Genomic DNA, 21,965 nt, shown 5'->3' with positions numbered 1-21,965 from the left:
TATAAAAAAAATATCCCCGAAACTGTAACTGTTAAAAATTACTATAAGCTACCGATTAGTTGATAATTTACTGTTTACAATTCCTCCGCAAGTGAAACTTTTTTTTTTCTGTATTATAGTGACTTTCAACGCTTCTGGCTGGTTCGTCACTTTTACCTTCCATTTTGGAAGAATGTCGGGAGTGAGAATTGAACTCGTGATCTTGAGCGTGAGAAGTATGGATGTTACCTCCACGCCAGATCGGCTCCACAAGTGAAACTCTTTCACAAGTGTGTATATGTATGACCATTATATTTAGCGAATAACTATACGAAAGTCAAACATTCATATTTTGCTTTTGAACGTATAAATCTAACGACGAATATATCGACGAATAGTTAATATATGGATCCGTTCAATCCAGTTACAAAAGGGATTGATATCAAATAAGAATAGTCCGGTAATGATCTTATGCATTATATTCAATAAATATTCCACGCCACTAACATTAATTTATACATTTCATTCAACAATATTCTAGAATATGAAAAAAGGCACTTGTCCAAAAAAGTTACTCCTATATTCGCGTCGGTGTGTCAGACCGAAAGTGTTAAAAAAGTGGCAAACGTCCCCTTTGTACCAACACATGCGATACGCTAAACGATGAACGGCGGCGAACGGCGAATAACGAAGCTAGAGAGAATCGCAAAGTCGTAGTGTTGATATTTTCTAAGAAATGAACGAATTATTGATTTCTCGGTCTGACAGACCAATGCGCGAGTATAGGAGTGTTAAATAAATACCAATAACGCCCTAAAATACACAATACCAATATCACAGAGACAACGGCAGTGTGAGTATACGAGTTACGATTTCACTCGCGAGAATAGCATATATATACCGTTTTGTCTCAAATTCCGAGCACTTAAGCTTTTTTGGCCATTAAACAGTGTCTCATTACTCAAAATGGTACTTTTTCGCCAAATTAATGTGGTTTTTGGATACAATTGAGCCTTTTCTTTCATTTGGCTACCATAAAATTAATTTACAAATTCATATTCATGGTGAAAAATATAAAATATGTTTGATTACATTTGTCTCAAATTCCGAACACCCAAAATGCAATTTTAAAAAAATCCTAACTTTTGAGATAATAGACCGATTCACATGATCGATATATCAAATCAAAGCGAATTAGCTATTCTTCTTCCCAAAAAAATGGATATTGTGTTTCGAAACTTGATTCATATTCCGAATATGCTAACGCAAACATTTAATCGCTGGTTTTGACAGTGACTTTTTTTGCAAATGCTTAGTATTCTAAGTTATATACAGTATCGATACTTGTGAATGAGGTTAAAATGAAGCCTACACCACAAAAAATGTCAGGGTATTTATTATTCAATCATCAAAAATATTAAAGTTCAGTATATTTACATATAAAAATGAAGTGTTCGGAATTTTAGACTGTTCGGAATTTGAGACAAAACGGTAGGATAACCTAGTGTTGAGTTGAGTTAGTAGTTAGTGTATTTAATAAGCAACGGGTGAGTGACGATTGAATTTCGCCCGAAATCAATTGCTGTTCAACCCTGTGATTGCATTTCGAAATAGGCTATACGTCGATCTCGCTTAGTTACATCAACAAGAAATTCACCAATACAACAGCATAACACAGCTGATGAGCTTTTTCGTTCGCCACCACAGATTTTAAATTAGTTAGTCGTAAAATAGTTGTCCCCAATAAATGTAGTGTCCGTTGAAATAAAGTGTCCTTTCGTAAAATTGTGTTTCTTGTGAATTATCGGAAACAATTCCGAATACCGTCCATCATAGTTTTTGGTGCCGTGACCAGGATAATGGCATTGTAGCCATTGGTATTCAAATTCAACAAAGGACCACAGACCTCCATTCAGGATACAAAGGAGCTTTTCGACCGGGACAATACCAGCGATTGATCCTATTGAGGACCCCCTGGTATTCAACATTGTATCCTGTTGGACAAGCAAAGGACAGCATTCACCAATAGTCAGCATCGGCAAATACCGGATTTCCTGTAATTTTCCAAAAAATACAAGGCCTGTTGAATACAGGTACAAGAACGGCGAAAATTGAACGGAAGCGGACGATTGTGGCAGAATATTTAAAACAATTATACAAGGCATTACCTTTGCCTTGGTCAGGTGAGGACCTTTCCAAGAAGTTTACGTTTTTTGTCAGTGCTACCAGGTCTTATTATTGACAGATCGTGCTTCTGGTTTCGATTTTATCATCGCCATGGAGGATCGTCGCACGAAGCAGCAACTGAGATCGCGGAGAGAAACCATGGTAGCGTCGCTCGGCCGAGCGGACCAGTTCATGACGCAGTACGACGAGGAACGGGACAAGCTCGAGGTCGCTGTAAGGCTGCAGCATTTGGATGGTATTTGCAATGGGATGGAGGAAATACAAGTGGCATTAGAAGACATGGCAGACAACGAACAAGAACGGGTGAGAAATATGGAAATTCGCTCTGAGTTTGAAACACTATTCTTCCGAATAAAAGCCTTTCTGCAATCCAAACTTCCTCCTCCTATTGATGTACTAGACAACCTCCCTCGTAACGCTGCACCTTCCACTCTAAAGGGTTTGAAGCTTCCGACGATTTCTTTACCTGAGTTCTCTGGAGATTACAAAGACTGGCTTGCGTTTCATGACACCTTTGAGGCCCTGATTCACAACAATTCTGAGGTCGTTGAAGTCCAGAAATTTCACTACCTAAAAGCTGCTTTGAAGGGAGAGGCCGCCCAACTGATCGAATCAATTGGGATCAGTTCGGCAAATTATCGCTTGGCTTGGGAAGCACTCGTCAACAGATATGCGAATGAATATCTTCTGAAAAAACGTCATTTGCAAGCTTTGTTTGAGTCGCCAAAGATGCAAATTGAATCAGCTTCTTCTTTGCATGGGATTGTGGACGAATTTGAGCGTCACGTAAAGATACTGGAGCAACTTGGGGAGCCTATTAGTGCTTGGAGTTCGATGCTGGAGCACCTCTTATGTACACGTTTGCATGATGACACCCTTAAGGTTTGGGAAGATCATGCTTCAACATTGACGAAACCAACCTACACATGTTTAATAGATTTCCTCCAGCGTCGTATGAGAGTCTTGGAGTCCATCTCAGTTAACCATCAGCTCATAACGGAGTCATCTTCCACTTCCCACAATTGCCACATAAACAAGAAATCAGCTCATTCCAATTATTATTCTCATGCTGCAGTGGAAAACCAGTCCGCCAAATGTTACGCTTGTGATCAGCATCATCCGCTTATAAAATGCTGGAAGTTCAGCAAAATGCCCATCACTGAAAAAATGAAGGTGGTTAACGCGAAACGTCTGTGTCTGAATTGTTTTCGTTCGGATCATTTTTCACGAAATTGTTCATCAAAATATTCCTGCAAAATATGTAAGAAACGTCATCATTCACTGCTACATTCAGCATTCAGCACCAATGTAAACAGATCAGCAACCGATCAGAATCCATCTCCATCCACCCGTGTTCCCAGTATGCCTGTTCAAGTGAATGTTACACCCTGCGAAAATCCTGCTCGTTCAACTCCATCAGCCGTTGATCCGTGTGAGGCAGAATATAGTTTCCCGTTGCATGAGCGCAGTAAAAATACTTTTATGTTAACCGCTTTACTGATTGTCGTAGACTGCTACGGAAATGAGCACTTAGCCAGAGCACTTCTCGATTGCGGTTCCCAACCCAACATAATATCGGAGCGAATGGCTCAATTACTTCGATTGAGAAGAAAACGAGTAAATGTGTCGATCCATGGTGTCGGAAATAAACCCCAGTATGCTACAGAATCTGTGTTCACGGAAATCCGTTCAAGAAAAGAGAACTTCGCACTCAATGTAGATTTCCTAGTGCTGAATAACATTATGCCCCAGTTGCCGGCTCAAGATATTCCTATTGAGCATTGGAAACTTCCCAAAAATTTATTCCTCGCTGACCCCAATTTCAACAAGTCGTCTGGAATTGATATGATCATTGGAAACGCGCACTTCTTCTCCTGTCTCAAGACTTCAGCAAATATTCAACTTCCTAAACCGCTCCCATTGCTAGTAGATAGTGTGTTCGGCTGGCTGGTCTCAGGCACAGCGGATATAACCCGACCCGATAATGGAACCTCATCATGCACTGTAACCACCGTTTCGTTAGTAGCACTTGAGGACAGTTTAGAACGTTTCTGGAAAATTGAAGACCTGCCAGACCAGCCAAATTACTCAATGGAAGAGAAGCAATGCGAGGAGTTATACTCCGCTACCGTTATGAGAAACGAGACAGGAAGATACGTAGTACGTCTCCCTCGTCGCCCGAAATTTGAGAAAATAGTAGGAGAGTCCAAAAATTGTGCCTTTCGTAGATATTTGCTACTGGAGAAACGATTGGAGCGTGATCCAGCGTTGAAAGATGAATATCGAAAATTCATTGAAGAATACATAGAGCTTGGCCAAATGAAGGCGGTGTTGCCTACCGAACCCCAACATTACAAAGGTTGTTTCCTCCCTCACCATCCCGTAATGAAAGAATCGAGCGCTACCACGAAGGTCCGCGTAGTGTTCGATGCATCCGCTAGAACTTCCACCGGCCATTCCCTGAACGATGGCTTATTGGTAGGACCAGTAATCCAGGATGATCTGCTATCCATCATCCTACGCTTCCGCACATTTCCTGTGGCATTGGTGGCGGACATTGAGAAAATGTACCGCCAGATACTCCTACATCCAAATGACACCCCATTTCAACGCATTTTATGGAGATTCAATGCGTGTGATCCCATTTGTACATACGAGCTGCAAACCGTTACCTACGGTCTTGGTCCATCGTCCTTTCTCGCTACCCGAACACTACTTCAGCTTGCCAACGATGAAGCAATATCGTATCCAGCCGGTAGTGCGGCTCTCCGAAAATCATTTTACATGGACGATTTTATTGGGGGAGCTCAGACTGTGGAAGATGCCATGAAGCTGCGACAGGAACTCAATGAAAAGGAGGAAAAGGAGGTTTCAATTTACGAAAATGGACTTCGAATAAACTAGAAATCGTACGAGGCTTACGAGAAGACCAAATTGGTATGCAATCCACTATGAAATTCGACAAAGGTGAAACGGTAAAAGCACTGGGAATAAGCTGGGAACCACAAAATGATCTGTTTCGATTCGATGCCAACATCAAACGGGAAGATGAGATGATCACAAAAAGAAAAATTTTATCCGCTATCGCTCAGTTGTTTGATCCTTTGGGTTTGATAGCTCCTGTCATCATTCAAGGAAAAATTCTTATGCAACTCATTTGGATGGAATCATGTGGATGGGATGATGAATTACCTTCAGGCATTGTGGTGAAGTGGAAAAACTTCTACGAACATCTACCATCATTGACAGAATTCCGTATAAACCGTTACGCTATGCTTCCGCGATCAACAGTCCACCTACACACCTTTTCCGATGCTTCAGAGTCAGCTTATGGCGCTTGCACGTACGCAAGATGTGTTGATACCCAGGGCAACATTTCCGTCCAACTACTAGCAGCGAAATCCCGTGTTGCTCCTCTCAAGCGAATAAGCCTCCCACGACTAGAATTATGCGCAGCAACTCTCGGCGCAAAACTCCATGCCAGAGTTCAGCAAGCACTGCAGATCGAAATCTCTGCCTCTTACCTTTGGTCAGACTCTACTGTGACCTTGCAATGGATAAAGGCTCCACCAAATACCTGGAAAACATTTATTGCGAATAGAGTGTCGGAAATCCAGAATATGACGCGCGTGTCGCAATGGAATCACGTCGCAGGAAAGGAAAATCCCGCAGACCTTGTATCACGCGGCATGAGAGCGGATGAATTCATAGACAGTGCCGCATGGAAGCATGGTCCACCTTGGCTAGCGTTACCTGAAAATCAATGGCCAAGATCGAATATCACAAACTACCCTGAAAACGGAAAGGAACGAAGAAAAAATGTTGTCGCATTATCCGCAACACAATCAACATGCAACGAATATTTCTCCAGATTTTCTAGTTATAATCGTCTCCTTCGAGTTACTGCATATTGTCTCCGATTTATCAGATGCCTCCAATCCAGAATAGTTCCTCAGTCAACAGCAATCAGCATTCCTACTGACTTGTGTCTTTCGGTAGAAGAACTAAACGCAGCTCAATCGACCCTCATCATACTTACCCAAGCAGATGCTTTCAAAGAAGAAATCCGTGACCTAAAAGCAAACCAAGCGGTATCCAATCATTCAAAAACACGACTGTTATGCCCTTTCCTTGACCCTGAGGGAATCATAAGAGTGGGAGGGAGGTTGAGGTTGTCCGATCAGTCCTACATCACAAAACACCCAATATTGTTGCCCAGTTTCCATCCCTTCTCTCGCCTACTTGCAACGCACTACCACCTGAAACTCATCCACGGTGGCGGCCGCCTCACACTCTCTACAATGAGAGAAAAATACTGGCCCATAAATGGAAGACGACTAGTCCGTAGCGTGATTCGCGGATGCTATCGGTGCGCCCGAGCTAATCCCGTTCCTGAAAACCAAAAAATGGGACAGCTGCCCATTCATCGCATAACTCAAAGCCGTCCGTTCTCGAGCACTGGAGTGGACTATGCTGGTCCAATATATTTGAAGCCCACCCACAGACGTGCAGCCGCCATGAAAGCATACATAAGCATATTTGTCTGCTTTTGCACGAAAGCAGTCCATATAGAACTCGTCAGTGATCTTACTACTCCAGCTTTCATAGCCGCATTACGCCGATTCGTCGCTCGCCGAGGACGCCCTGCCGAGATTTTCTCGGACAATGGAAAGAACTTCGAGGGGGCGAAAAACCACCTAGCAGAAGTTCACCGTTTATTACAACAATCATGCGAACACATTTCCACCGTCTGCACGAACGAAGGCATCACTTGGCACATGAATCCACCTAGAGCACCGCACTTCGGCGGGCTCTGGGAAGCTGCCGTGAAAATCGCCAAAAAACATCTGTATCGCCAGCTGGGAAACACTCGTCTGTCATTCGAGGATATGTCTACGGTGCTCACTCAAATCGAAGCTGCAATGAACTCCCGTCCTTTGGTTCCGATGTCTGAAGATCCCAACGACTTCGCCTGCCTAACACCGGCTCACTTCCTGATTGGAACCACCATGCAGACAGTAGCTGAAATCGACGTCAGAAATCTCCCGTTGAACAGACTCGATCACTATCAAAAAATGCAACAAACCTACCAACAATTTTGGCACCATTGGAGAAAGGAATATCTCCAAGAAATGCAACGATGCACCACCAGAAGGAAACCAAACAACGAATTCAACGTAGGCCGTCTTGTAGTCGTTGTGGATGAATTTCAACACCCAGTCAAATGGTCACTCGGCAGAATCCTTTCAGCGCATCCAGGTCCAGATCAGCTCATCCGAGTGGTAACACTGCAAACAGCTCGAGGAATACTTAAACGACCGATAACGAAGATTTGTTTGTTACCTTATGATGCACCAGAGATGGAAGCAGCGAACAATGTTTAAAATGTTTGTAGAAATGTGATGAAATCAAAATTGTATTGATCGTTTTTGTGTTATGTAAACAGAACCAATGTAGTAAGATTAGATGTAGGTAGATGTTGAAATTATTATTTCAAGGTGGCGGCGATGTTGAGTTGAGTTAGTAGTTAGTGTATTTAATAAGCAACGGGTGAGTGACGATTGAATTTCGCCCGAAATCAATTGCTGTTCAACCCTGTGATTGCATTTCGAAATAGGCTATACGTCGATCTCGCTTAGTTACATCAACAAGAAATTCACCAATACAACAGCATAACACAGCTGATGAGCTTTCGTTCGCCACCACAGATTTTAAATTAGTTAGTCGTAAAATAGTTGTCCCCAATAAATGTAGTGTCCGTTGAAATAAAGTGTCCTTTCGTAAAATTGTGTTTCTTGTGAATTATCGGAAACAATTCCGAATACCGTCCATCACATAGGAATTAATCAAAGAGGCTGAAGTTTGTTCAGGAGCTTCAGACAAGGCGGTAGAGTATTTAATGAAAGTTCTCTGGACTAACGGGTTCAAGTATGAGCTTTTCAACAAAAAAGGCATGCAAGTGTATGGAGCAAAGAGTAACTTCAGGAACGACATACAGGTATTTGAGGCACCGCGAAACATAGGGGAAGCAACGAACTTTTTATGGGTCTGAGTGGGAAGTGAGAGGAAGGAAGATCTTGATCCGAAGCACCTATGAAACGTTGTGAACAGTATGCCGAAATTTAAAGGATGGCACATCGATTACTGAACGATTTCTGAATGCATTGGATTGCAAAAAATATACCAATGGGCACTTTTTTGTCAATGCATTTTTGTCGATCAAATAACATTCTTAAAATCAAAGCTCCATCTCTCTTTTTCCTCATTGTTCTACGAATGGAAAATGAAAAGAATACAATGCGTTGCGTTGCATCGACGGGACACGCACTTGTTGAGTAGCGCTTATCTTCTTACAAAAATGTAAGAAATGGCTTGATGATTGGTGATTCGTCTTCAAAAATGAGCTTTTATTTGCGTGGCATCCAGAAATTTTCAAGAGATGGATAGAGTATATAGCTAGCGATGGGCATTACTTTTGATGGCATAGATTACCAATAAAGAAAACTGCTAAATTTGTATAAATTATGTCAAATACTCGACTCGAGTCAAGTACGTTTTTATGTTTTTTCGAGGAAAAAGTAAACTTACACAATGCTTATACTTATGTAGCGATGTTTCAGATTTATGGAATAAAAAACCACATGTTACAATGAAATCAATTACCCCTCAAAGCTCAATTAGACCTGCCAGTTGTGAAAAATGTAAACTTTTACTTCATTCGCACGTGCCTTTCTATGCTCACTCAACGAATACGATACAATGAATATTTATCAGCCACGGCTCAACTCCTATCAATGAAAAGCTGTGTGTCTGTTGATGGCGGATTTGATATCAATCCCACAAGTTTTATTGGATATCCAACTGTTGTTGGCAAACATGGTTTTGCTTTCTAGACCATCCTCCGTAGGTTAATTAGTTGGTAGTTTTGTTGGTATGAAAACTCTGTGGAATAGTACTGTCGGCTTAAGTAGAAAGACTGAGTCACAACATACCGATGGATGTTCTAATCAAAAAAAAAACATGTTAAAAACGTTTACGCACTCCAACTACATCATACAACTTCTGAAGTGAAACCTCCCATCGACAACAGATGAAATCTTAGAAATGAAAAGCATCACACGTGTTGTAACGCAACCCACCACCAACAACAACCGATTCCGATAGGCGGTGAAAAGTTTTCGATTTCGGAATTCACTTTTTCCTGCATGTTGAGCTAGCCGAATGTGTTTTCACAAGTTTCACCTTTTCACGGTGCGCCGCGCATTCGATCGCCGTTGATGCCTAGAGTGGGTGTCGATATTGGTGGTCATCGCTGTGGAGGAGTTGAAAACGCCATGATAAGGAATTTGAAGCGCGCTAGCGCCAATATATCACCACCAGTTGTATAAGAGAGCAAGAAAAGTAGCAATAGCAGTCAGGAAAAATGCGCTGGAGATGATGTCGGTTCGCGATCGGTTGGAATGCATTTTCTTATCAAAACGGAGAGAAACACGTTTTTGCGGCAGATGATAGTGTGGCCATATCCGTCAAACAGAGCGTGAAGGTAGCAAGAAAGTGATTTTTGCGTGCTGCCGAAGCGAAGTTTTATTTTCGCGAAGGTTGGCGCGGCGAGGGTTTCTTTTCGAAATCAGGATGTGGCCACCGGGAACTTTCTAAGGGCCAAGCACATGTTTGTCCATAGCATGCATGGAAATAAGTTGCGACTCGTGTGCAATGAAAAAAAACGTTTGATTTAATTCGTTTGACTATGGTAATTCACAACGCAGGAAAAACACAAATAAGGTTCACTATGGGCCATCGGTTTGATCCATTCTATGAGGTAGTGCCCCACTGAATCAATTTTCCAATGAAGTTGTAGGAGAAAATGTATAACGCTGTCCGAAAAACTATTTATTTATTTATTTGTTTATTTATTTTGTCTTAACGTCTCACAAAATGGCCTGATTCACAATATTTATTGTGTATCATTCCAGGATACGTTTATGAAAAGGTAGTCTGGACTGACTAGTGCATCAGTAACAGTGAGGCTGTGACGTGTTAGCTTTGCAAGTATCATGGAGCGGTATAATGAATTTGTCTAAATAAGTTTATTTCTATTGTATTTTAGCTAAATTTATACATTTATTCATTGCTGCGTAAAGATAATTTATTTAGTTCTAAACCTAGGGGAAATTGTGGTTCGGTAATTCAGAGTTTAGCTTCCTGAAGCTCTCTGTAGCTCTCCGATACCTCCAACTGCAGTGCTTGAATTAAGCTTTCAGAACTAGCAGAATCACTAGGTTTTTTATTAGAGATGTTGATATTTCATTTGACGGAATATCTCTCTCGGGATAGTCATGTTTCGTCCCATTAGAAAACAGGACCAACTCCGCGGATGTTATGGATGATTTATGATGTTTTACTCTTGCTTGATGTCAATCAAGATCTTTCGGCGAGCCGTCCGTTTTGATTTCCCGAGGCATGAGAATCGTTGGCCTTTCTGACAGTAGGAACAGCTAAAAATAAACATTTTTGTGTAATAATTGTAACTACAATACGGATTACCTGTTTGTATCAGTTTTCGAGGATATTGTACTTCCAAGCCATCGATATGAATGAAACAATCTGGACTGAAGTGAAGCGAGCAAATGTACATGTGTTTAGTATTGCTGTTTAGGTCCTGTCCAAAGAATCGCCATTTCATCCGAATAGTCACATCTCTTGGGGATCGATGGAATGATAATTTGTGGGATATGTTTTCATGATCCCAGTTGGACTCGAGCCAGGGTATCAATGGCTAAACACTCACGCATCCGGGTGCCACACATCGAGCCATAGAGTTATCTGAAAATAGAAATATTTTAGATATATTCCTTCGCAGTCGGGCCGCCGTAAAAAGACCACTTTAAAAAGCAACACAGAAACAACACATCCTGGGTACTAAAGGGTGTGTCACATCAAATTGCATCACGGAAAAAGCGCTGTAGAAATTTAATTTTTAGGAATTATATCTTCAGCTTTCGCTTATAATCAGATAAGAGTGTATAGATCACGTTGGCCATGCTTCACTGTCCATTTTTCGTAAATTTGGAAAAATGTCGTCGAACGAAAAAGAGCGTCGTGAATTAATCCTGCACACTCATTTCGAGAATCCGGAGTTGTCACATCGGTACATCGGTAAGATGCTGGGAATCGTCCAATCCACGGTCAGCAGAGTACTAAAACGATACTTCGAGAACCTAACCATCGACCGGAAGGTGAAGAACGGCAAAAATGGATGCTCCGTCAGTGAAAAAGATCACAAGCGCGTAGTTAAGCAGTTTAGACGTGATCCGAGAAGTTCGGTCCGGGATGTCGCCAATAAGCTGAATTTGTCAAGTTCATTCGTCCAGCGGACCAAGCAGCGGGAGGGCCTGCGTACATACAAGGTTCAGAAAGCTCCTAAACGCGACGAAAGGAGAAACATGGTGGGGAAGACGCGAGCCCGGAAGCTGTACACCGAAATGTTGACGAAGCCGCATTGCCTGGTAATGGACGACGAAACCTACGTCAAAGCGGACTTTCGTCAGCTGCCGGGCCTGTTGTTCTTCTCCGCAGAGGACAAATTCAGCGTTCCGGAGGAGATTCGCAAGCAGAAACTATCCAAGTTTGCCAAAAAGTACATGGTGTGGCAAGCGATCTGCTCTTGCGGAAAGCGGAGCGCCCCCTTCGTGATGACAGGCACGGTAAACGGGCAGGTTTACCTTAAGGAGTGCCTACAGAAGCGCTTACTACCACTATTGAAGCAGCACGAGGGCCCGACCATCTTCTGGCCGGATCTCGCTTCGTGCCACTATTCAAAGGACGCGTTGGAGTGGTACGAAGCCAACGGGGTCACCTTCGTGCCAAAGGAAATGAACCCGCCCAACGCGCCGGAGCTTCGCCCAATAGAGAAATATTGGGCGATTATGAAGCAGGCCCTCCGAAAGAACCCAAAAGTTGTCAAATCGGAGGCGGACTTCAAGAGAAAATGGATTTCTGTTAAAAAAAACTACAACCTGACGTTGTACAGAACCTTATGGACGGGGTAAAGAGGAAAGTGCGAGCATACGGGCTTGGGCTCGAAGTATGAATAAAAAGAAAATGCCAAAAGTTGTTTAATAGTTTTTATTTTACTGTCTAAAATTTTCAAAAGGATCGGTCCACTGGGCGAATTTCTACAGCTTTTTTTCCGTGATGCAATTTGATGTGACACACCCTTTAGTTCCGTTATTCAAAATTTAATGGTTCACTAACTCCTCTATCTACGTATTATTGACATATTTTCAAATAAAATGTAGCAAAACACGTATTGTAAGGAGTTGTATCTAGGACACGCTACTAGACTGTATCTGAAATGACGATTTTTCCAGGCTTCTCTGTTTAAAAGTACCTTAAAGGGGAACATATTCCGATCTGCACAACGACAAGCGAATACAAAAATACTCAAAACCAAAAAAATACCCCCGACTTGCATGTATTTACAAAGCGGATTGATTTTGAAGTCCGTGTTAGGGAAACACAGCTCGGTGGGAACAAAAATACACCCGATTTGCATGTTTTGACAAAACGGATTACCCCAGGCACATTGATTTTGAAGTCCGTGTTTGGGAAACACAGCTCGATGAGAACAAAAATACCCCCTACTTGCATGTATGATTGCAAAGCGGATTTCCATAGGTACATCGATTTGGAAGTCTGTGTTGGGGAAACCGTAATTCGGGCCAATCAAAACTTGGCAGTTAGGGCGTTTAGATAACGCTGGACATTTTACAGTTATTCAATTGTTCATCTCATGAAAAATACTGTTTTATTAATTGTGACAGACGCGTAGAAATATTTCCTATCAATTGATGCAAACATCTTTCCGATGTATTGAGAAATGTTCGAGTTATAAGCATTTGAAATACGGATAGAGTTAGCACACAAATCGGCAGAACAAATGTATGGGAAAAAGGAAGTTCTTCAGTTTTCATGAATTTAAACCGTTTAGAGATTGGCGAATTGTAATGTATAGCATATCAAACAAATCTTAGAGAATTTCCGATTCGATTGGTATGCAAATCATGGAAATTCGTTCACAGTGAAGATAGTTATTAATAGTTATTAATTATTACATTTATTACATTAATTTATTAATAATTACAGTGAAGTTAGTAATTAGTTATTTCATAAAAACGTGACCTGTTTTCTGATTTGGCACCCTTCCTGAAAGACGTAGTTCTACGTCAAAAAAAACACTTGCTATGAATTGCATTGCAATCGCTGCTTTCCGTCAAAGCTATGATGTCATAGTTGAGAGTGTATAAGTGAATCGTGTCGGACACACTTCGAGTCCAGGATACCTTCTCATAAACGTACCCTGGTATCATTCGTTTCTTTTTTTCATTGTGTTGCGGCTTGCAAAGCCTGCGACCTACTCATCTGCCTCTCACAGAAAGACCTTCATGACGTTTTACGTTTTTAACAGCACCAGGACTGAGCAAAGGCGCTTATATCGGCATCAACACGCTTAGAGGAGAGGAGCTGTTTCCGAGTTGTTGTGGCTTTTCTTGGAGACTGACAATACCCATTATTTTTTTTTTTTTATTTAAATCGTTTATTTTTACAGGCTCAGTTACATAGGTTTAAAGGAGCCGAACTCCTTACTGTATTGTTACTAGTATATATACATTTTTCCTTAATTCTAATGTTAATAATATAGGAAACCGATTACTCGCGGTCAACTCGAGTTTAGAAGGGTGACATATTTTCTTCAGGAAAAGGAGGGGATATGAGGATATGTTGACAATGATCACACTCACACTCTCAATCACACTCATCACACTCAATTCTTAAACCTATCTTATATCTAATATGTATTTACATTTCATCTTATTCTTAAGAAGGGATCCGATCTCTCACAAAGGAAAAGGAAAAGGAAAAACTAAGGGTATAAGGACAATCACACACGAAGATCGATAGCTTTAAGGAATACATATATTTGGGACATGTAATCAAGGTCTATCCGAGCCAACACGTCTCTCACTGGCACCATGGGCTGCCTTCCTCGGGCCCGAAGGGTGACTACTAAATTCGATCTGGCGACAAGATACAGCTCGCACGACCAAACAACGTGCTCGATGTCGTGGTAACCTTGGCCACAAACACAAAGATTGTTGTCGGCAAGATTAATACGAAAGAGTAGCGCATCTAACGAACAGTGATTGGACATGAGTCGGGAGAAGGTGCGAATAAAGTCCCGACTCAAGTCCAGACTTTTGAACCATGGTTTAAGGCTAACCTTAGGGATAATCGAGTGGAGCCACCGGCCCAATTCATCTTCGTTCCATTTGCGTTGCCAGTTAACTATGGTATTTTTGCGGACTAAAGAATAAAATTCATTGAAGGCGATTTGACGCTGATAAATATCGCCTTCAATTGCACCTACCTTTGCTAATGAGTCAGCCCTCTCATTACCCAGAATTGAGCAATGTGAAGGGACCCAAACAAAGGTAATGACATAACAGCGTCTGGATAAAGCACTCAAAATTTCTCGTATTCTCTCAAGGAAGTACGGCGAGTGCTTTTCCGGCCTCACTGAACGGATAGCTTCGACAGAGCTAAGACTATCCGTTACAATGTAATAGTGTTCAACAGGTCGTGAGGCGACGCTGTCCAGCGCCCAATGTATTGCTGCCAATTCAGCAATATACACTGAGCAAGGATTCTGAAGACTGTGTGAGGTGCTAAAAAATTCGTTGAACACTCCAAATCCTGTGGACTCGTTTATAGTGGACCCATCAGTAAAGTACATATTATCACAATTGATACCCCCATACTTTTCATCGAAGATCGTTGGAGCGATCCTCGATCGTTGGTAATCTGAATATCCATGGATATCTTGCTTCATGGACAGATCAAAATGCACAGAGGAATTGATGTAGTCAGGGAAACAAACACGGTTGGGAATATACGAAGAAGGATCAACCTGCATGGAGATGAATTCATGATATGAACTCATGAATCCGGAGTGAAAATTTAGCTCGATCAGCTGCTCAAAATTTCCGATCACCAATGGGTTCATGACCTTACACCGGATGAAGAACCGAAGAGATAATAAATTGAAGCGATCTTTAAGTGGGAGTAGGCCTGCCAAAACCTCGAGACTCATGGTATGCGTTGAGGGCATACATCCCAACGCGATACGGAGACAAAGATACTGAATTCGCTCGAGTTTAATGAGGTGTGTTTTGGCAGCTGATTGAAAACAGAAACTGCCATACTCCATCACTGAGAGAATAGTTGTTCGATACAACATTATAAGATCTTCGGGATGGGCTCCCCACCAGGTGCCGGTAATTGTACGGAGAAAGTTTATTCTTTGTTGGCATTTTTTACTCAGATACCTAATATGGGCCCCCCAAGTACATTTGGAGTCGAACCAGACCCCAAGATACTTATATGACATAGCATGAGTGATCGGTTTACCCAAAAGTTGAAGCTTTGGTTTTGCTGGTTTATGCTTCCTAGAAAAAACACCATCTCTGTTTTCTCCGTGGAGAATTCGATCCCTAGCCCAATGGCCCAGGTTGAAAAATTGTTCAAAGTATCTTGTAAGGGTCCTTGCAGGTCGGATTCGTTTGATCCTACGACAGACACCACTCCATCATCTGCAAGTTGTCTTAGGCTGCAATTTTGTGTAAGGCAATTGTCAATGTCGCTTACGTAGAAGTTGTACAAAAGGGGGCTTAAACATGAGCCCTGGGGGAGTCCCATGTAAGAGACCCGACTTACTGCCGAATCTCCGTGAGAAAAGTTCAAATGTTTCTCACAAAGCAAGTTATATAACATATTATTCAATAGAGGCGGCAGACCCCGAGATTGTAATTTGTCTGACAAAACCTCTATTGAAACAGAATCAAAGGCCCCCTTTATGTCCAAGAATACTGAAGCCATTTGTTTTTTTTCGGCGTAAGCCATTTGAATTTCTGAAGAAAGCAACGCAAGACAATCATTCGTCCCCTTGCCCCTGCGGAACCCATATTGTGTATCTGAGAGTAGGCCATTCGTTTCAACCCATCGATCAAGGCGAAACAAGATCATTTTCTCCAACAATTTCCGTATACAAGACAGCATTGCTATTGGGCGGTACGAATTGAAGTCGGACGCGGGTTTTCCGGGTTTTTGAATAGCTATAACTCGTACTTGTCTCCAATCATCTGGAACAATATTATGCTCCAGAAACCGATTGAATAAATTCAACAAGCGATGTTTCGCCACATCAGGGAGGTTTTTCAGCAAGTTGAACTTAATTCTATCCGATCCCGGAGCAGAATTGTTACATGAAAGCAGAGCAAGAGAGAATTCTACCATCGAAAACTCGGAATCAAGATCGCACCTATCATGTGGTATATCTCGAACAATTTTTTGCACAGGAGCGGAATCGGGACAAACCTTTCGTGCAAAATTAAAAATCCATCGATGTGAATATTCCTCGCTTTCATTGGATGAAGAGCGATTTCTCATGTTTCGAGCCACTGTCCATAATTTTTTCATTGACGTTTCTCGTGACAAACCTCCCACGAAATTTCGCCAATAAGCACGTTTTTTCCCTTTGATCAAGTTTTTAAATTGATTTTCAAGGTCCAAATACGTTTGAAAATTCTCAATGGTTCCACGTTTCCGAAAAGCTTTAAATGCATTCGATTTATCTCCATAAAGCTTGGAACACTGGCTATCCCACCATGGATTGGGAGGCCTTCGACGAATAGTGGAACCTGGGATGGGTTTCGTTTGAGCGCGAACCGCGCTGTCATAGATCAAACGAGAAATGAAGTTATACTCCTCCAATGGAGGCAAACCATCTCTGGAATTGATGGCTAGAGCAATCGCGTCCGCATATTTTTTCCAGTCAATGTGTCTTGTGAGGTCGTATGCCATGTTTATTGATTCAGAAGAATTCAACCCATTGGTGATAGTAATTTTGATTGGCAAGTGGTCACTACCATTGGGATCCTGGATTACATTCCACTTGCAATCTAACGATAGTGAATTCGAGCAAAGCGAGAGGTCAAGAGCACTTGGGTTAGCAGGAGGTTTAGGTACACGTGTTGTTTCCCCAGTGTTCAAAACGGTCATATTGAAGCTGTTACAAAGGTCATATATCAACGACGAACGATTATCGTCGTACGGTTCCCCCCAGGCAGTTCCGTGAGAGTTGAAGTCTCCCAAGATTAATCGTGGCTCAGGAAGGAGTGAGCACATGTCAACAAGTTGCTTGCGGCTAACCGCAGCTCTCGGAGGCCAATACAAGCTGATAATACAGAGGTCTTTGCCTCTGATGTTTACATGACAAGCAACAGCTTCGATCCCTCCAATAGATGGAAGGTCAATTCGAAAAAATGAGTGGCACTTATTGATCCCCAATAGTACCCCTCCGTATCTGTCATCGCGGTCCAAGCGTATTATATTAAAATCGTGGAAAGAGAGATCATTTTGAGAAGAGAGCCAGGTTTCGGATAGAGCAAAAACATCACAATTGAGTTTATGAATTAGAAATTTGAATGTATCCAATTTAGGGATAAGACTACGACAATTCCACTGTAAAACAGTGATATCTCCGACCTCTCTATTTAAATTAGACATCAAGAGAGATAATCATTGCAAGGAGGGGCCATGTTTGCATCAATTGCTGCAAAATTGTCTTTAGTACTGGAAGCATTGCGGTGACAATGGTTCTGATGGAGTCGGAAACATTAAAGCACGTGAAGATTTGATCCACAAGGTCAGACAACTTTATAAATCCCGATTGGGAAGTTGAACTTGACGGAAAAACAGGGACAGTTGGGGTTTTTGATGTCCCCTCGAGTGCTGGGTCGTTCGAAGGTGAACTATTACCACGGAGGCCAGGAGGGACCTGATTTTGCTTATCCGCTGCACTCGATTTTTTGGGCAAGCTAACAGGGGGTATCACCGGAGGGACTTGTCCTTGAACTTTGGGAGTGGTCACATTTTTGCGCCGGGGATTCCCTTGAGAAATAAACAGCGTACCCCCGTTAGCTGTATCCGCTTCCATTTCGTCAACTGGCAACGTAGCGAAGACATTGTGTATATTGATTGGTTGTTGTTCTTGAGCCAGTGGAGAAGCGCCCTTTAAAATTTCTGCGAAAGTGCGTTTAGAGCGTTCCCTCAAAGAGCGCTTCTGTTTCTCCCAGCGAGCCTTGTATGTTTCACAAGCTGAGAGCACGTGTGGGGATCCCCCGCAATATGGACACTTATGCTCAGTCGCACTGCAGGATTTCCCCTCATGTTGTTCTCCGCAAGTGGCACATCGTTCTTTATTGGCACAATAAGCAGCCGTGTGACCAACTGACTTGCACTTTACACAAGTCATTGACTTTGGAATAAAAAGTCGCACGGCTAACCTCAATTTATCTACCATCACGTAGTCAGGGAGAGCTGAACCAGCGAAGGTGACTCGAAACGAGTTGGACGGCGTAAATTTCTTTTCTTCTCCTTCATGGGAGACTGTTCCGAGCTGGCGGCAACCCAAGATCTTAACAGTCGTCGAGGGCAGTTTTTTAAAACGGCCGGTACCTTCACTCGTAATGTATTCGCACGTCAAGCCCGTTTCGGTTATCACACCCTCAATTTCGACTATGTGAGAGGGAATGTAGATCCGATACTCAATTGTAAAATGCTGATCGACAACAATCTTGTTTGCGTCTTTTCGATCATTCACGACAACTCGCAATTTGTTTGGTCTAACCTTCGAAATTTCCGAAACGGAGGTATACCTTGCCAGATCTTTCGCGATCTGCATGACTCTCAACGCCTTTCCATTTGGCTTAGGCCTGAAGAAAACAACCCAGGGACCAGTTCCGGGCGCATCTTCTGGATAGACCTTTACACGGGGAGTGGGAATAACAGAGGGGGAAGGCGAGGACGGGGATTGAGAGTGGGAAGGCGAAGGTTGAGAAGGAGCGGGAAGAACAGAGGGAGAAGACGAGGTTGAAGGTAGAGTGGGATCGTTAAGGGCAGATGGGAGATTTGCTAGTTTTTTGGAGGGAGGCTTGGTAGGGTTAGCTGACTCGTCCCCAGAAGAAGTATCTTCCGTATTTGGAACACGTTTGAGTGACTTTTTTTTATCCGTTAGGAGGGAACTAGAGTCAGAGACCTCCATATCCGAAGGTCCCCCACTCTCTGCCATTTTAAATTTTCACTTATATTCTAAGTATTTTTTTAAACAATATTTCACAATAAAATAATTCACAAAAACCAAAAAAAAAAACTTCTAATTATTAAATATTTTCTCTCAGTATATTTAATGTTATTCACCTATGAACGCACTCCAGTGCAGATGAACGGCAGCGTGCTGAAAGCTCGTTGGTGGTGGGAATGTGCCTACGACACCACTACACACAGTCGTCGGTGAAAGCTTACCCGCACTGTCACTGTTGGCACGATGACTCGGCGAAATCTCCAATGTCGGCGAAGCAGCGACAAAACAAAAACCAATGCTTGGCTTTCCGAGGATGAAAGCCTCTATCCACTTGCAGGCAGGGCACTTCACTCACTATCCAGATAGCGAAATGAACTCTTCAGTGGCAAAAAAACAACAATCACGCGGTAACCGATAACGGAACTTGGACGCGACTTTCCTTCGTCTGGTTACTTCGGGCAATCGGCGAAGAAGGACAATACCCATTCTTGCTCATAATACCAAACCCTAGACAGTTCCCAAGCACCAGTACAAGCCACCAAAACGATTTTTAACGATACATTTTCTGATCAGAATCAAACTCATCTTGGTAAGCGCCTCGCAAAGCAGCCCAGTAGTTACGGTTATGGTTGAAGGAGTCACGATACTAGTAATAACAAACAAATTCAAAAGACTTGTCAATATCTATATATATATATAAAAATCTCGTGTCACGGTGTTTGTTATCGAACTCCTCCGAAACGGCTCGACCGATTTTGATGAAATTATACTCAAAATACTTGGTAGGTATGAGAATAGGTTGTAAACTATATATGATACCGGTAGGATACCGATAACCATACATTTAATACCGAATAGGGTAGCTCTATGCAGAAAAAAGATCTGGATATTTTTTTTCAAAAATTTGACTTCATACCATACATATAACCATAATTTTTGACCCCAATTCCCTATTTTTAATTGCGATTTTATTATTAAACAAAAAAAATCACAGAAAGGTTGTAACCGAGACACGACCGCATAGTTGACGTAGGATTACGTTAGGTTATCTGTTGATTTTGGATATGTTTGAAGAATTACATCGTTAAACTCTTTGATAATGATTCGCTGGCCCTGAAAAGGGCCGTTTTGTTTGGCTGTTCGCTCCACCAGTGTTTACCGAGTGATGACGATAGAAGGATGGTAAACAGCTGTTGGATGGTGCGTATCAGATAAAAGATACTGAAGTGAAACGAGATATGACGAAAACCGCACTCTGTGATCCTAGACGAGATGTCTTCTGTGATATGTATGAGTGAAATAAAAGTTTTTTCACTTCAAAAATTTCAGATAATTACCAATACCGAACACAATCCGTTAGGATAGGCCGAATTTCCGTTAGGATAGGGGTTGAGATTGTTCAATTGTTCGATAGTTAGTTTCATGACATATATTATTTTATTCAATATTAAAAATTGTTAGGAAGTACCGAAATCGATTGACGCAAAAATTTCATCAATCCATCATGAAATGACTTAGCAATAAGCGTTTGAAATTGGACAATTTTCACGATGTACTCGATTTTCGATTTTCAATTTGTACCCCAATATGTTCCCGAAAGACGTAATCCTACGTCAAAATTCTTCACTCTCAATGCTGGAACTCACGAACCAATCGACCGATTGCTGTCAAATTTTGACACGTATTCATTGAAAGATGGTGCTTTGTGATAGTCAAGTAGATTTTGGCAAGAGGCGCCATCTAGACGTCAACCTTATGAACTTTTCAGCCGAATTGTTACCTAATAATTTGTTTGTCGTAACACTCTCAAACTCATTCCCCATTTTGCTTTTGATTTCGCCCAAGAAAAAAAGAAAATACCCGTTTATTGACAATTATATTGGCATACGTCGAAATTTAATAAATAACTTTCTAGTAAAAAGTTCCGGGGACCCTGAAAAGGTTTAATGGCTTGCGTGGTTTTGTAGAATCATTTCGAGAAGCAACAATTCTTTCTTGCCTTTGCGAGAACAATACACTAATTGGTCATATGTCGCAATTTGTTTCTTTATATCAATGCAGGCATTGCACTGAGTATTTAACGAGAGGCATCTTCCGTGCATCGCCAATCAACAAGCATCAAACACGCGTCTAACAGATGTACACAGTTGCAGCGATAAAAATGAAACATCGCGAGGATGACCGTTTATGAAAAATCGTTTCTCGACTCTCGGTCTAAACTGTCAACAAAGCTAGGAGCTTGTTGCATCAGAACAGAGCCGATGCGCACGAGAGCAAATACGAATGGCAACTAAGAATATCGAAGGTGTGCTATTCACATGCACAGGAAATGAACAAGTCCTAAGTTTCGCGCAACTAAAACAAGCAACACACACAAAGCCAAACACTGATGGCTATAAGCGACGTAAAATCATTAGCATTCTTCTCTTTTTTCGCCTGCTTTGTCATGGCTCGGATGGTTGTGTTAATTGCAATGCCAAATGCACTTCACGTAAAATATTCGCTAGCGTTCACAGCTCGAAGGGAAACATAAAACACAAAACGAGCAGAATAACCTTTGCTTTTTCGGGCACAGAAAGATTCTGATAATTTTCCTCAC

At 41.9% G+C, this 21,965-nt stretch overlaps 3 protein-coding genes across 3 annotated transcripts; 2 read left to right on the top strand and 1 right to left on the bottom strand.

Moving 5' to 3' along the window:
• The first annotated feature begins 2,256 nt into the window (after positions 1-2,256).
• Positions 2,257-5,070, top strand: LOC129774317 (uncharacterized). The gene has a single exon (XM_055778032.1). It carries the CDS (start codon positions 2,257-2,259, stop codon positions 5,068-5,070), a length of 2,814 nt encoding a protein of 937 aa, XP_055634007.1.
• A 1,502-nt stretch (positions 5,071-6,572) lies between these two features.
• On the top strand, positions 6,573-7,550 carry LOC129774316 (uncharacterized). The gene has a single exon (XM_055778031.1). It carries the CDS (start codon positions 6,573-6,575, stop codon positions 7,548-7,550), a length of 978 nt encoding a protein of 325 aa, XP_055634006.1.
• Positions 7,551-10,580: 3,030 nt separating this feature from the next.
• Positions 10,581-19,783, bottom strand: LOC129774314 (uncharacterized). Its single transcript, XM_055778030.1, has 3 exons — positions 19,483-19,783; positions 18,530-19,374; positions 10,581-10,661 (listed from the first exon to the last, which is right to left on the bottom strand). The coding sequence occupies exons 2-3, from the start codon at positions 19,352-19,354 to the stop codon at positions 10,581-10,583; spliced, it is 906 nt and encodes a 301-aa protein (XP_055634005.1). The 5' UTR covers positions 19,355-19,374; positions 19,483-19,783.
• Positions 19,784-21,965: the final 2,182 nt, after the last annotated feature.

The sequence above is a fragment of the Toxorhynchites rutilus genome, chromosome 3, assembly GCF_029784135.1.
Source record: "Toxorhynchites rutilus septentrionalis strain SRP chromosome 3, ASM2978413v1, whole genome shotgun sequence".
Taxonomy (NCBI): Eukaryota; Metazoa; Arthropoda; class Insecta; order Diptera; family Culicidae; genus Toxorhynchites; species Toxorhynchites rutilus.
This window is presented reverse-complemented; position numbering and strand designations above follow the sequence as displayed.